The 16,190-nt window shown below is 42.8% G+C and overlaps 2 protein-coding genes across 4 annotated transcripts; one reads left to right on the forward strand and one right to left on the reverse strand.

Annotated features, from left to right (window-relative positions):
* Positions 1–988: 988 nt before the first annotated feature.
* Haus2 (HAUS augmin like complex subunit 2) lies at positions 989–10,002 on the reverse strand. Of its 2 annotated transcripts, XM_048332904.1 has the most exons (6): positions 9,860–10,002; positions 8,095–8,187; positions 7,591–7,660; positions 5,050–5,182; positions 2,365–2,473; positions 989–1,407 (listed from the first exon to the last, which is right to left on the reverse strand). In XM_048332904.1, the coding sequence occupies exons 1-6, from the start codon at positions 9,950–9,952 to the stop codon at positions 1,207–1,209; spliced, it is 699 nt and encodes a 232-aa protein (XP_048188861.1). In that variant the 5' UTR covers positions 9,953–10,002; the 3' UTR covers positions 989–1,206. The 2 variants fall into 2 exon arrangements, with proteins under 2 accessions (XP_048188861.1, XP_048188862.1); XM_048332905.1 differs by lacking the exons at positions 5,050–5,182; positions 9,860–10,002 and having other exon boundaries at positions 8,095–8,137.
* Positions 9,992–15,827, forward strand: Lrrc57 (leucine rich repeat containing 57). 2 transcript variants are annotated; one of them, XM_048332903.1, is made up of 6 exons: positions 9,992–10,136; positions 10,422–10,527; positions 10,626–10,764; positions 11,302–11,570; positions 13,474–13,659; positions 14,679–15,827. In XM_048332903.1, exons 1-6 carry the CDS (start codon positions 10,030–10,032, stop codon positions 14,718–14,720), a joined length of 849 nt encoding a protein of 282 aa, XP_048188860.1. In that variant the 5' UTR covers positions 9,992–10,029; the 3' UTR covers positions 14,721–15,827. The 2 variants fall into 2 exon arrangements, with proteins under 2 accessions (XP_048188860.1, XP_048188859.1); XM_048332902.1 differs by having other exon boundaries at positions 10,057–10,132.
* Positions 15,828–16,190: the final 363 nt, after the last annotated feature.

Here is a 16,190-nt window from a genome sequence, read left to right on the forward strand (position 1 = left end):
CCTTGTTTTTTGCCTTTATAAGCTCTGTGGAATCGCAGCTCAGGGCTTCCTCCTAACCTCCGCTGTGTCGGTGGGTAGGACGAGGCCCCGGCTGCGGCCCGCTTGAATAAAGCCTTGCCTTGCTTTTGCATTTCGGAATGTCTGAGTCTCGGTGGTCTTCTTGGTGGTCTCCTCGCAACTTGGCATAACAATCTCAAATGGAAAAAGCAAACAGCCAGAAACTTTAGGGGAATAGGAAAAAGTCAGTGAGGGTAGAATATAGTGACAGAAGGCAGTAGCAAGTGAAGCCTGGACTGAGCATGACTCAGTGGTAAAGCACATGCCTAGCAAGCACGAAGTCCTGGGCCTTCCTAGCAGAAAGCCAAAAGGGCCAGTGGTGTAGTTCTGTGATAGAAAGGATGCTCGGTATGCAAAAGGCCCTGGGTTCAATCTCCAGCACCACAAAAACAAAACAAGCAACCAACACATGAAGAAAATGGCAAGGGGAAAAGGTATAGGAAAAAGTCCAGGGCAAATGAGGCACAGTTCTAGAGTCCTCTTGCCAGTAGAATCACACAGACATGCTTTGGTCCCCCAGTAACTGCCGTGTATGAAATGTTTCTATCAGGGAAAAATGAGTTTGAGGTGCACTACCCAGGATTTTTATTCAGGATTAGTCATTATAGGTACCTCCAACCTAACATGTTCAAAAATTCTAGATTTCCATAAGGAAAGTAAAAATTTAGCACATACCACATTGTACAAAGGGCTTGTACACTTTGAATAACTCACTATTGAGAGTAGAGGGATTCTCCTGCTAAGTTCCCATATGTTCAGACAAGGACTAGCCCTGTAAACAGGCTCTTCATAGGATAATAGCCCTGCCATGTCATTCTCTGTATACTCAGTGACATTCCCACAGAAATAACCACCATAAGCATTTTTAGCTTTTGGGAGTTGATTCAGATTCAGAAACATTTTTTTTTTAAAGACCTAAAAAGAAGATCTCCTGAGAAATGGTTTTTAATTATCACAGCTAAGTCAGATCTCCATTTCTGAAGAGCGGAATAAAAACATGGAAAAAACAAAAGAAAGACAGTTTGGTGCTAATGAACCTAAATCTTGTTATTCCAATATTGCCATCAGCAAAGTCTATAAATCCATCACAGTCAACTAGAAATAGACCTTATATGACTATATACAATTCAGCAAAAATAAAGTACATAATCACTTAGCATTAATAGTTTGGGCATGAACTTTAGAAGTACAAGATACTATAAAGCCATGGTTATGAAAACTATTTTCTTCAGCTAATACTTTGGGGATACACGAGGAAACTTCCTTCTGTTTTTCTCGCCACTTGAGTATATTTTCTGCCAGTTCTTCTGTCTCAGTCACCAAAATATCCATCTTGGCTAAAGCCTGGCTCTGTAACATTAGAAAGAAAAGAGAAAAATCTCATTTATCATTATTTCATTATTATATCACAAATGGTAAATTTAAACCCTTTTCTACAACTATTTAAAAATAATAAAAACATAGGGTTCGAACCCTGTCAGTGCCTGTGGGATAATTACCCTTTCTTTATTTCTATTCAGGAGGCTGAGATCTGAGAACCGAGGTTCTAAGCCAGCCCAAGTTGGAAAGGCCATGATACTCTTAGCTACAATAAACTACTCAGAAAAAGCCAGAAATGGGGCTGGGCTCAAGTGGTAGAACTCTAGCCTTGAGCAAAAGAATCTCAAGGATAGCACCCAGGCCGAGTTCAAGCCCCACGACCCACCATAAAAAAACCAAAACACAAAAACCCCACTGATTTTAAAAATAATTATCCATTTAAAAGTTAAATGAGCCAGTTTCTCATGGCTCACAACTGTAATACTAGCTTTTCAGGGGGCTGAAATCTGAGGATTGCAGTCCAAAGCCAGCCCAGGCAGGAAAGCCCATGAGACTTTTTATCTCCAATTAACCAACAGAAAACCGGAAGTGGTGCTGTGGTTTAAAGTGATAGAGCATTAGCTTTGAGCAAAAGAGCTCAGTTAGCACCTCAGGCCCTGAGTTCAAGGCCCATGATCAGGAGGGGAAAAAAAAGTTAAATGAGAGCTAGGGATGGTGATATATGCCTGTAATGCCAACACTCCAGCGGTAAAGACAGGAAAAATATGTTTAACTCTATTTTAGGTTATACAGTGATTCCTTGTCTCAAAATAAAACCCAAGAGCTGGAGTTATAGTTCAGTGGTAGACCTCTTCCCTATCATGATGAAGGCCTTGGGTTCAATCCCAAGCACCCGCCCCCCCCCCCCCCCGCCCACGTTAATCAAGTAGATTGCACATCTGAGAGTCTAGCCTCAAGAAAACTAAAGATACCTATATTAAAACTCACCATTTTCTTCAGATTTGCATCTAAATGGGGAATATTTCTAATTACTTCAAGATGGGTTTCCAGTTTCTCAATAAAAGTCACAGCCAATTCCAGCAAACATATCATATGTCTGGAGAAAAGAAGATAAAATTTAACTTTAGTGGGGCTGGGGATATGGCCTAGTGGCAAGAGAGCTTGCCTCGTATACATGAGGCCCTGGGTTCGATTCCCCAACACCACATATACAGAAAAAAAAACGGCCAGAAGTGGTGCTGTGGCTCAAGCGGCAGAGTGCTAGCCTTGAGCAAAAAGAAGCCTGGGATAGTGCTCAGGCCCTGAGTCCAAGGCCCAGGACTGGCCAAAAAAAAAAATTTTTAACTTTAGTTATGATTGTTTTCTTTTCCTTTAAGATTCTTTTTAAATTTTCCTTTCCTTCCCAGGCTGTCTTCAAACGAACACCCTCAGATCTCAGCCTCCAGAGTAGCTAGGATTACAGGCATGAGCCACTGGTGCCTAGCTTAGAACTCTTAATTTGAAATAAATGAACTACAATCAACCTAATGAGCCAAGAGGTTGGTTGCACTCATGGAAATAATAAGTGATAAAGATGCTTCTCTGCACTTCAAGGAGACTTAATATGCCATCCAAATACAAAAATGGAAACATAAAACATTAATCATAATGTCAAGAGCCAATCTATCATAATGTTTAATAACTCTCAATGCTAATAATATTCTCATATAAGGAATTTCTCTAGAAAAACTCATTCTATTTCAGTGAGAACAACGAGCATCATGAGGATCATGGTTCAGAATCAGCCTTGGGGCTGGGAATATGTCCAGTCAGAGTTCAGGCCTCGGGACAATAAAATTTTAATAAAATAAAATAAAATAAAATTTTAATTAAATTAAAATTATTTTAAAAAAAAGTAAAAAATGGGGCTGGGGATATGGCCTAGTGGCAAGAGTGCTTGCCTCATATACATGAGGCCCTGGGTTCAATTCCCCAGCACCACATATACAGAAAAAAACGGCCAGAAGTGGCGCTGTGGCTCAAGTGGCAGAGTGCTAGCCTTGAGCAAAAAGAAGCCAGGGACAGTGCTCAGGCCCTGAGTCCAAGCCCCAGGACTGGCCAAAAAAAAAAAAAAAAAAAAAGTAAAACTATTTCTGACACTTTAAGATACTGTTGGCTAATACCTGTAATCCTAGCTACCAAAGAAGCTGAGATTCAGAGGATTACAGTTCAAATCCAGCCTGGGCAGAAAAGTCTGAGAGACTCCATCTCCAAAAAGCAGAGGATGAAGGCATGGCTCCAAGTGGTAGAGCCCAGCTGAGCAAGCAAGATGAGCTAGAGCCCAAGGCCCTGAGTTCAAGCCCTGATACCACAAAAACAAAAAAGATACTGATTTGCAGCAAGTCAGCTAGAGAGCAATCATATGCCCAGATGCTTCATTATTTTTTAATAATAATATACACTTTGATAGTTGTAATACTCCTTGGATAAAGAACAAAACAAACCATTTCCATTCTTTGGACTAGGAAATTAAGGAAAAATTTTAAATTATTTGTCTAAGACATTAAGGCAAATAAGCCATAGAGATGAGACTAGAATCCAGTTTTTTCCTGTCTTAATTGAAACTGTTTTCATCTGTCCATATTAAACACTTCCAAGCCAGGCATTGGGGGCTCACGCCTGTCATCCTAGCTACTACTCAAGAGGCTGAGATCTGAGGATTGTGGTACAAAGCCAGCCCAAGCAAGAAAGTCTGTGAGACTCTTATCTCCATTTAACTATCTGAAAACCAGAAGTGGTGCTGTGGCTCAAGTGGTAGAGCACTAGCCTTGAGCTTAAGAGCTCAGGGACAGCGCCCAGGCCCAGAGTTCAGGTCTGATGAACAAAAAAGAAAAGAAAACAAACAAACAAACAAACAAAAAAACCCACTTCCAACACAATGTGTGAGTGTGTGTGTGTATGCAACATTATTTCAATAATAAACTTACAGAAAACAGTCTACACATACCTACCTTGCTACATGTTATTTTATCTATTTATTTATTTATTTTTAATTTTTTTTTTTGGCCAGTCCTGGGCCTTGGACTCAGGGCCTGAGCACTGTCCCTGGCTTCTTTTTGCTCAAGGCTAGCACTCTGCCACTTGAGTCACAGGGCCACGTCTGGCCATTTTCTGTATATGTGGTACTGGGGAATTGAACCCAGGGCTTCAAGTATACGAGGCAAGCGCTCTTGCCACTAGGACATATTCCCAGCCCCCAGTCCTGGGCCTTGAACTCAGGGCCTGAGCACTGTCCCTGGCTTCTTTTTGCTCAAGGCTAGCACTCTGCCACTTGAGCCACAGCGCCACTTCTGGCCGTTTTCTGTATATGTGGTGCTGGGGAATTGAACCCAGGGCCTCATGTATACAAGGCAAGCACTCTTGCCACTAGGCCATATCCCCAGCCCCCTTGCTACATGTTATGAATCTACTTTTTTTCCACCAAAACTACAATTTATAATTTCTCTATAACTATAATGAATTTAAAGCAAAGATTTCCTTTCCCCTTTAATGTATGGACACTAATAATGTAAACAAATATAACCAATAAAAATACATTATTTCATGAATCACACTACAAAATAACTGCTAGTGTAAACCAAAATTACCCTCAGAAAATGCATATAACTATTTACTTCTACTTCTTGGTCTAACCTGTGATAAACAGCTTCTAGAGGTAAGTTTTCCTGGCACATGGGCTTCAACAGTCTTTGCCTGAGGGACCTCTTCTCTTTTAGCACCGCTTCTAGATGGTTATTCATGCTTTGCACAGTTTGACACTTTTGAGCTACAGTCAACAACAGAAATTAAAGTCACTAATTTCTTCTTTGATTCGGCAAAAACTAATCTCACGCCAAGTATGGTAGCACAAGTAGTCGTTTCAGCACTTGGAGACGAGACAGATCACTTGAAGTCAGCAGTTTGAAACCAGCCTCAGCAACAGAACAAAGACTCTACCTTTAAAAATGTAGCTCCCCTTTGCTAGATGTAATAGCAATATTAATTCATGGCTGGGAATGTGGCTTAGTGGTAGAGGCTTTGCCTAGCATGCATGAAGCCCTGGGTTCAATTCCTCAGTATCACATAAACAGAAAAAGCCGGAAGTGGCATTGTAGGTCAAGTAGCAGAGTGCTAGCCTTGAACAAAAAAAGTTCAGGGACAGTGCTCATGCCCTGAGTTCAAGACCCAGGACTGGCAAACAAACAAAACCCAATACAAATTCATTTTCAACTACTTTTTCTTTCCTACTGACAATCAAATCTAGTGCTAACTTCTTCCTACTTCTCCTATATCCATTTAGTGTTTATAGCCAAAGCCATACTCTTCATGTAAAGTCTCCTTTCCTACCTGACAGTTAACATTATTTTCTATTCTATCCTATTACTTTTCCCGTCCTACTACCAATGTTATTTACTAAGAACATCAAAAAATGTTATCTTGCCATGTGCTGGTGAGATCTGAGAATTGCAGTCCAAAGCCAGCCCTAGCAGGCAAGTACATGAAAATGTTATCTCCAATTAACCACCAAAAAGCCAGAAGTGGAGCTATGGCTCACCTGGTAGAGGGAAAGCCTTGAGCAAAAGAAGTTCAGAGGCCAGTGTCCAGGTCTGAAAGGGGGGAGGGGAGGAACTTTTCTTATATTGTCTTTCTCCCAATTTATGTGATTAGACTGACAGCAAAAGCAAGCTCATTCCCATCACACAGGACCAAAGCCCAAAGTGATGATCAGCCATGACTTCAGAGACTAGAATGCACTACCAAAAAGTAACTGGAACTAAAAAGACCATACAGAGGAGGTTCTGATGTATGTTACCTGTCCTTTCACTAGGTGGAGCTCTCAGATACCTTCCAACATGGGCTTCTACTTAAATTCTGCTAAGGTTATCTGAGGCACAGGAGTATAACTTTATATGCTTCTGGTGTGCTTGATAGAACGTGCACACTAACTTAGTGATAAATAGCTAGCCAGAGAACACAGCAACCCAAATTCCTCAAGATTAAGGAATGCACAAAACAAAGAGAGAACTATAATGGGGCTGTGGCAATTAGGACTCCTGCAGGAAATACCATGGTGGAAGTTAAGGAGGTCACCCAACAGCCCTGGTGCCAGGAGAAGGCACATTGACCATTCCCTTCACTTTGAGAAGCTGTTGTGGTCTGAATTTGGTTTGCGTGTGCCAGGTGCTTGGTCTTCAATGTGGAGGCATCAGAAGGTGGTATGATGTCTTTAGGAGATGCATGGTAAGAAGTAATTGACATAGTTCTCTTGGGATTCTGGTTAGTAGTTGGTTTTTTTGTTTTTTGTTTTGTTTTGTTTTGCTGACCTAGGACTTGAACTCAGGGCCTGGGCACTGTCTCGGAGTTTCTTTTGCTTAAGGCTAGCACTCTACCACTTGAACCACAGCGCCACTTCCAGCCTTTTCTGTTTATGTGTATTAATAAATTGAACCCAGAGCTTCAGGCATGCTAGGGAAACACTCTATCACTAAGTCACATTCCCAGCCCTAGCACTTAAGTTTTCTTGGAAGGGTTGTCTTAAAAGAATGACCCTGGGGCTGGGAATGTGGCTTAGCGGTAGAGTGCTTGCCTAGCATGCATGAAGCCCTGAGTTCAATTCCTCAGCACCACATATATAGAAAAAGCCAGAAGTGGCGCTATGGCTCAAGAGGTAGAATGTTAGCTTTGAGTAAAAAGAAGCCAGGGACAATGCTCACGCCCAGAGTCCCAAGCCCCAAAACTGGCCAAAAAAAAAAAAAAAATGCCCTGACACTGAATCACTCTCTAGTTTATTCTTTTGCCATGGGATCTTTATTCTTGCCAAATGTTCTGCCATTGTCATGGCATGAGCCATGAAGTCCTCACTGTAGCCAAGTCAATGCCATGTCTTGAAATCTGTAAAACTGTGAACTAAACAAACTTTTCTACTGTTTACATTATACAGTTTCATATACTTCATTATAGCACCAGAATACAGGAGCTAATTTAGATCGTTGTTTATGCTATTAGCACTAGTCAAGTCAAACAGAAGACTTTAGTTAGTTATTGGACATACCTCAGAAAAAGTATGGCACGTCAAAATATTGCTCCCTGTTGCTTATTTACAATAATCAATAATAAATAAGTTACAATAATACAATAATACAATAATACAAGAAGTTGAAATTCCAAGCTTATCCACTTAAACAAATCACTTACTCAAATAGGAAGGATGAATGACATCTGCTGAATCTTTTTCTAGTTCCAGAAGCTCAATTTCCAGGCTTTTCTACAGTAGAAACAAAACTAAGATTAGCTCACCTGGAAAGTATCCTGCAGTTAAAGACTTAAACACTGATAAAATGGACAATCTTTAACCCAAGAACATGTTATAAGATATCACTCCTGAAGTGGGAAGTGGGAGAATGGCTTGTGCAATGGCTTATTCTTATTCTCCTGTTCCCTTGTAGTTATCCTTACAACAATTCACTACTACTTTAAACTACTACAATAAACCTCTATCCAGCTACATGCTAGATGCTGTTCTAAGAGCAAAGGAATTATGTTTAAATCAATGTTTTAGCTTTATTTTGGTGCTGGGAATTAAAGCCAGGCCCTTGCACATAATAAGCACTTGCACTTCTGCTGAACAAACTCCAGCCTAAGTTGTTTTTTTGTGTGTGTGTCTACAGAAGTAAAAAGAAAAAGATCAACATAACTTACCTGGTAGATTTCAGCTTGAATATTATTGATCTGCTGTAATCTGGAGAAGTTCTCAAAGCAAGGAGCTGTTTTCTTGGACGCTGCTAACATCTCCTATTGGTAAATGAACAGCGAAAATAGCAGTACATCAGAAAAAGTCCCTGTGAACATTGGGATAGCATGGCCAAGGGTTTCAAATAAGACTTTATATTCAACAGTGCCCATAAACATGAAGAACAGAGTAAAAGCAATGTGTATATTATGTTTTTAAACCCTTCACTATTACAAATCTCTTACTCAAATGCCTTATAAAGTAAGAAATAAATAAGAAAGCCAGGCACTAGTGGCTCACACCTGTAATGCTAGCTACGCAGGAGGTTGAGATGTGAGGCTCTTGATTCAAAGACAGCCCATGAAGGAAAGCCTGTGAGACTCTTATCTCCAATAAATTATTCAGAAAAAAGCCAGAAGTAGCGCTATGGCTCAAGTGGTAGAGCACTAGCCTTTAGCACAAAGAGGCTCAGGGACAGCACCCAGGCCCAGAGTTCAAGCCCCAGGACTGGCAACAACAACAACAAAAAGTAAAAATAAACAAGAATCATGTTGTACAATTTCCTAAGGTACAATGCACAAAGAGTTTGCAATACTGATCGCTTAGATTTTTGAAAGCTGAGGTTGTAGAAGAATCACTTCTGTCCTTCCAAATGAACCAGATGTCTTATCTTCCTGGAGCTAAAATGCAACATTTCCCCCTCCAGTAGAATTACTTACTTGATTCATCAAGCAATATAAATTATACATAAATCATTCATACTGTCTTTGTTCATATTTACTGCCTTGCATAAACGAATGTTGTGTCTTCTATAAAATCTACTCTTAAAATTTCTCATCCTACTTATCTGAGTTACACCGGTCTTTTAAATTGCAGGTTATTTCAGAATACAAATAAAACCTTATTCATGGGGCTAGGAATATGGCCTAGTGGCAAGAGTATACAGGAAGCCCTGGGTTCGATTCCTCAGCACCACATATATAGAAAATGGCCAGACCTGGCACTGTGGCTCAAGTGGCAGAGTGCTAGCCTTGAGCAAAAAAAGAAGCCAGAGACAGTGCTCAGGCCCTGAGTTCAAGCCCCAGGACTGGCAACATAAAATAAGATAATAAAATACTCTCAGCAGAGACGGGATTCAGTTCGGTGGAAGAGCACTTGCTTGGTAAGTTGCAAGGCCCTGAGTTCTAACCTCAGCTCTGCACAAATAAGTAAACAAACGAATGAATGAATGAGTGCTCTAAGCCAAAAGTGGAGCTAGGTCTCAAATGGTTGAGTGCTCTCCCGTGGAGCTAGGGACGGACACGCTCAGGGACAGGGTGCAGGCCCCGAGTTCAACCCCCAGAACTGGCAAAACACCACCACCACCACCACCACCACCACCACCACCACCACCACCACCAACAACAACAACAACAACAACAACAACAACAACAACAAAATACAACCTAGCCGAAACACCGTCTCCTCAGATCCTCGCTTCCCAAGAGCCGTCGTCAGAAACGTTATGGCCACTGGCCGGAAGAGGCTCCATCCCCTCAGCCCTGAACCCTCAGCCCCGGCCCAGCCCCCCCCCACCCCCCACTCCCGCAACACCCCCCACCCCGGCCCGGCCCGGCCCGGCCCGGCCCCCTCACCCCGCCCTCGGCCGCCACCACCTCACAGCCCAATTCTGTCGCCACCGTAGCCCCCCCTCCCCGTTGATGACGCCATCGCCGCCCACCCCCCGCCACGCACCTCAGTGACCACCCCTGAAGCCACCAAGTGGTTCATCAGTAGGCCCGCTGCGTTTGGCGCGGCGGCCGGGTCCCACGGGTTGAGACCCGCCATGACTGGAACGAGCCTCTCGGGATGGCGTCGGGACTGAAGAGCCGGCGGGGGCCGGGGAGAACGCGCGGCGCCGCTCGATGACGTCACAGGGCGTGTCCGCCCGGGCAGCGGAAGCCCGGGCAGCGCATCTCAGGCGAGCGCGGGTTCCCGGGTCTCCTCCTCGCAGCCGTGCGGTCGGAGGCGAGTCCCCACCCACACCCCGCCCCCCCACCCACCCCCCACCACCCCGGCTCCCGGCTCCTCCACGGACTCCTGGCTCGCTCACTGCACGGCGGCACCAAGCAAGCAAAGCATCAGGACGGGGCAGTCCTGCCGTCCGTCCGTTCTTCCCGGTCTTTGCTTGTCACTCCTGGGCTTGGCACCCCGGGATCCTGGGATCGGAAGGAGGTGACGGCTGACCCGGCGCCGGTGTGGCCTGGACCGGTGTGGCCTGGGCCGGACGGTGACACTCAACCCTTCTTCCCCGCAGGGACCTGAGCCGCGGCGCTAGGATGGGAAACAGTGCCCTCCGCGCTCACGTCGAAACGGCGCAGAAAACGGGTGTGTTTCAGCTGAAGGACCGTGGGCTGACTGAGGTGAGTTCCTCCGGGAGGGACGGAGTGAGGAGGGGGGGCGGGCAGCAGCAGGGTAGGGTGGCGAAGGTCATCAGCGAGGGATCCCCCACTCTCTCCAGTTCCCCTCGGAGTTGCAGAAGCTGAGCAGCAACCTTAGGACCATCGACTTGTCCAACAACAAGATCGACTGCCTCCCGCCTGTGCTGATAGGGAAGTTCACGCTGCTCAAGAGCCTCTCCCTGAACAACAACAAACTGAGTATGGCTCTTTTTTTTTCTTGACCGCCTAGGTAGCGTTGACTCAATGGTCAGCAGTTTTGAAGGGTGGTTTTCTCTTACAAGCTCGTTTTCGTTGTTATAAAACCGTTCGGAGGAGGCAAGATGCACGATATTAGAGAGCCCTTGGAGCTCTGCCTCCTTGTAGATGGACTGTGTGCTATGATGATTACTGCTGGGTTAATTTGGACCTGCAAGGGAAGGTCTCTGGAATGTGGTGTAAATGAAAGTTTTTTTTTAATCTGGAAGGAGAGACTGAAGAAAGAGCCTCCCCAAATTGTCACATTGTGCCTTTATTCGAAAAGAGCCCATCAGACACCTAAATGCTCTCCTGTATTTTGTTGGTATTCTCACCTTCAGAATACTAATTATATGGGTAAATGCAAAACCTAAAAGAGGCACATTTTAAGAATTCTACGTATATTAACAAGGGATTATGCAGAGGTTGCCAGAGAGCTTATAAACTTCACTAAAGATGTTTTTATAGTTCTGAGATTTTCTTTAACGGTTCCTTTGCCAGCTGTTCTGCCCGATGAGTTATGCAATCTGAAAAAACTAGAGACGCTAAGCCTGAACAACAATCACCTGAGAGAGCTGCCATCTACCTTTGGACAGCTCTCTGCTCTCAAGACTCTGAGTATCTCTGGGAACCAACTGGGAGCACTACCACCCCAACTTTGTAGCCTGCGGCACCTGGATGTAGTGGATCTCTCTAAAAACCAAATTCGGTGTATACCCGACACAGTGGGAGAGCTACAGGCCATTGAACTCAACCTCAACCAGAACCAGGTCTCAGGCTTAAAGCTTTTTCCTAGCATGTATTTCAATTGTATAACCTTGTCTCTAAACTGTAGTCATGGAGTGTCAGAGAATATAAAAAAAATATATCCTATAAGCTAATTTCAATGTCCAAACAGCCATGGAATTAATTTGGGTATGTTTGTAGTGTAGGTGTTTGGGAAAGACTGGAGTAACAAACAGGATGAGATAACCTCAAAAATTATTTACTAAAAGCCCCACAATCTTCAAGTTCTTGAGACCATATCATCATGCCCCTAGCCATGTAGTGAGTTTTGTCAGGGGATCTAGTGTGGGAATAAGACTTATTAACCCATAGATTCTGAGAGTCAGGTGACAGAGGTTGTCTTGATCTTTGTTAAACTTACATCTTGCTTTTGCTTTAAAAAAAAAAAAAGTGGGGCTGGAAATAGGGCTTAGTGGTAGACTGCTTGCCTAGCATGCATGAAGCCCTGGGTTCGATTCCTCAGTTCCATATAAACAGAAAAAGCCAGAAGTGGCACGGTGGCTCAAGTGGTAGAGTGCTAGCCTTGAGCAAAGGAAGCTCAGGGACAGTGCCCAGCCTGAAGTTCAAGCCCCAGGACTGGCAAAAAAAAAAAAAACACAAAAAAAAACCCCCAAACTACGTGATAGGTTTTCTGTTAGTAGTCCATTTTATTGTTGAACAGCTTTGGGTTTTTTCCCCCTTTATTTTGGAAGCTTATTAGACCTGGGGGATTTGTTTTGCATCATTACTGGACCTCATACTTAATGTTTCTTATTTAGTAAGCCTGAAATCCAAAGATATGCATTTCTAGAGAATTATTGGTTTGAAGGTGTGGCTCAGGTGGTAGAGCACCAGGCAATGAGCAAAAACAAGCATTTGTTAGCAAGTTCAAGTCCCAGTCTCCCAGTCTTGGACCAGAAGAAAAAGAAGTGCAGAGAGAGAGAGAGAGAGAGAGATTCTTTCCTAGATGGTGTAGGATCAGCAATCAAAACTTGGTGACTTTGGGCTGGGGGCATAGCTCACTGAAAGCGCTTGCCTAGCCTGCATGAACCGAAACTCAGTTCCCGTCATGAGAGAATGGGAGAGTTCTCATCAGGGACTGGGAAACTTGGAGCACTTAACCAACAAAGTTAATGAGTCAGACTATTATTTAGTATTGGCCTAAGCAAAAAGTGCTATTAGGAATACACATGCTGAGTTGATTTTAGTGAACTTATCTGGGAGGAAATATTTTGCTGAAAGTTAGAGACAGAAAAGTGGAAGAGATGAGTAGATGCAAATGCACAGACAGGTTTTGAGGTCGTGATGACATGAACAAAATGAATAAGGTTTCTAGGAGAAAAGATTAAACATGAAGTTTGTAGGGACTGTTTTTGAAAAATATCCAGGAAGAAGGGAAGCTACAAGTCAGAAAGAAAAAAAACAGGAATATAAACCAAGCACCTAGACACAAGAAGAGAGGGTTTCAAGGAAGGGACAGTAAGGTGACATGCAATAGGTAATGACAACACTGGCAGTAAAGTATTCATGTACACTACAAAAGGTTGGCAGCAAATGTGTCAAAATGTTTATGGCGATGACTTCTGGGTGCTGGCTTACAACTTTTTTCCTTTAAACTGTATCACTATCCAAGTTTCTCTAATAAACATAACAGCACTTTTATTGTCACACTATTTGTTTCCAAAAGGCCAATGCTGACCTTAAAAAAAAAAAAGCATCCTATTTTTACAGTGGAGGAGGAGTAACAGAAGGTATATAACAGAGGCTTCTGCAGAGAGTAGGCAGTGAGAAAATGGGGGTGGGAAAGGAGAACTAGGACAACTAAGTCAAGATTCCTTGTTTTAAAACTAAAATGCATTAAGGTTTATGCTTTCTGGTTATTATTGTGTTGTCATTGTTGTTCCACAGATCTCTCAGATCTCAATAAAGATATCTTGCTGCCCTCGCCTTAAAGTTCTTCGCCTGGAAGAAAACTGTCTTGAGCTCAGCATGCTTCCACAGAGCATCCTCAGTGATTCCCAGATCTGTCTGCTTGCTGTGGAAGGGAATCTTTTTGAAATAAAGAAGCTTCGAGAACTGGAAGGCTATGATAAGGTGTGTAGTGGTGTACTGCCATGTCTCTGAATTTCTAGATACTCAAGACAATGCTGAGGTAACCCACATGTGTACATATATATGCTTTCTCATTTGAAGAGAATGCCAGCTGGCATTGTGCCAAGGTGGTTTTCTGTATGGACAGCTATTGTAAAGCTTTTTGTCAGTCAGGGGGCTTGAACTCTGAGCCTTAGCACTGTCCCTGAGCTCTTCAGCTCAAGGCTAGCCACACTTGAGCTACAGCGCCACTTCTGGCTTTTTCTGTTTATGTGGTACTAAAGCATCGAACCCAGGGCTTCGTGCAAGCAGTCTACCACTAAGCCACATTCCCAGCCACTAAAGCATCTTTGTGTGCGCGCACACGCATGCCAGTCCTGGAGCTTGAACTCGAGTCTTGAGTGCTGTCCCTTAGCTTTTTCACTGAAGGCTGGTCCTTCACTTGAACCACAGCTTCACTTCTGGCATTTTGGTCATTAACTGGAGGTAAGATTCTCATGGACATCCTGCCCTGGCTAGCTTCAAACCATGATCCTCAGTTTTCAGTCTTTCTGACTAGCTAAGATTACAGGCATGCACCAATGCCTGGCTGTAAAATATCCTTTGATATGTTTATTAAAATTTACAAACATTACATGCTTTAAATTCGCCCTAAAATTAGGCAGGCTTTCATACCCAATGGACCAAATCTGATATTAAAACAACAACAACAGGGGCTGGGGATATAGCCTAGTGGCAAGAGTGCCTGCCTCAGATACACGAGGCCCTAGGTTCGACTCCCCAGCACCACATATACAGAAAACGGCCAGAAGTGGCGCTGTGGCTCAAGTGGCAGAGTGCTAGCCTTGAGCAACGAGAAGCCAGGGACAGTGCTCAGGCCCTGAGTCCAAGGCCCAGGACTGGCCAAAAACAACAACAACAACAACAACAACAAAAAGAAAACCCAAAAGCCTAAGTAACAAATAGCTTTGCTTTCGGTTATGTCAGAATACCCCCTTATGTTTTTCTTTCATGATTTTTAGTACATGGAGAGGTTCACAGCCACCAAGAAGAAGTTTGCATGATGTTCTCCAGGACCATGGGGACCTTACAAGATGCTGACTTGGAACCTCTGTTGAATTCTGGATGAGCCAAAGGCTCAGGCCATTGTCAAGGAGATCTGCAGAAAGGAGAGGACACTCCAGGAAATTACATTTCAATGACCTTTCTTCCTTTTCAGGGCTATCTCAAGTAAGGAGACAGAGTCTTCCATTTTGAATCATGAATAGAGCAATGGATAATGATGATCTTCAAAACCCATCATTAGTTTGGCTTTAAGAAACCAGTCGCTAGTTGCTATTTATACAGCGAGGGGGTGCTGCCTGGTAACAGAATAGCTCCACACCACAGCTTGGGATTATGTTTAGTTTCAATGTGTGAGCTTCCATAAAGTCAGTGCCATTCCATCTCTTGTGTTACCACTTCCTAATTTTATGAAACTCACATAATTTGTGTTATGGTTAATCCAATAATTTATTTTATCCCAGTCCATCCATTCAGTTGGCAGTTTATACTTGGAATCTAGAATGTACATAAATATGTGGAGGATTTTTTTCCTTTAATTTTCCTGTACTGGGGCTTAAAAGTAAGGCCTCACACTTGCTAGGCAAGTGCTGTGACTATCTTGATCAAAGTGTGCTTTGTTGGAGAAGCACCAACACAATACAAAAGATATTTCCCAAGGCTGCAATAGCAAATTCTCTACTATTGCAGGTGCCTTACTGGTAGAGGGCTCTGAAGAGCTGAAACCGTATATGCAACCCTTGTAAGATTTTAAAGGGATTTTAATAATCAAGATGTTCCTGAAGTTTTGTTTAAAATCATATCTTATTTCTGGTAATCTCTTCTCCCTTTCTGTATTTATAACTCTACTAATCAAATTACCTTTAAGAAATCATTGCTGCAATATCTTAAAACAACCTGTCTTTATCAAGTTTATTCTCTAAATGAGGAACAGACTAATAATTTCTAATGAACTTTGATGGGAAGCAAGGTTAATCCCTTTACAGAAAGCACACAACTTTAACTTGTAAATTGTCCTTTGTTCTTTGAAAGTAAACTGATTAGGAAGGAAAGCTTCATGTTCTTGTTTAGGATTGCTGAGTAATAAAATGCCTTTATGTGACTGATAATAACCCTTCTGAAATTAGGAGGCTATGACATTGTTTTAAGAAGAGTGAGTGGAATAAAGGAGAACAGCAAGAGGCAGTTAGATTGATAAGGATACATTGCATACATGTATAGAAATGTCACAATGAAATCCCCTTGTACAACTAATTAGAAACACACACAAAAAAGGTAACATGAAGGTACAAAGGTAGAGGAGTTCAGATAGTCACTGACTGACATGAACTTTAGAAAGCTACCATTTTGATCACTTTGTGATTTTATCTTACTAAGGATACACTGACATTTCTTAACAGTGGTTAAATTTAAATTTAGCCTAAAGATATCCTAAGGCTAGGCACTTGTGGCTTACACGTGTAGTCCTAGCT

Source organism: Perognathus longimembris, chromosome 23 (genome assembly GCF_023159225.1).
Source record: "Perognathus longimembris pacificus isolate PPM17 chromosome 23, ASM2315922v1, whole genome shotgun sequence".
Classification (NCBI taxonomy): Eukaryota; Metazoa; Chordata; class Mammalia; order Rodentia; family Heteromyidae; genus Perognathus; species Perognathus longimembris.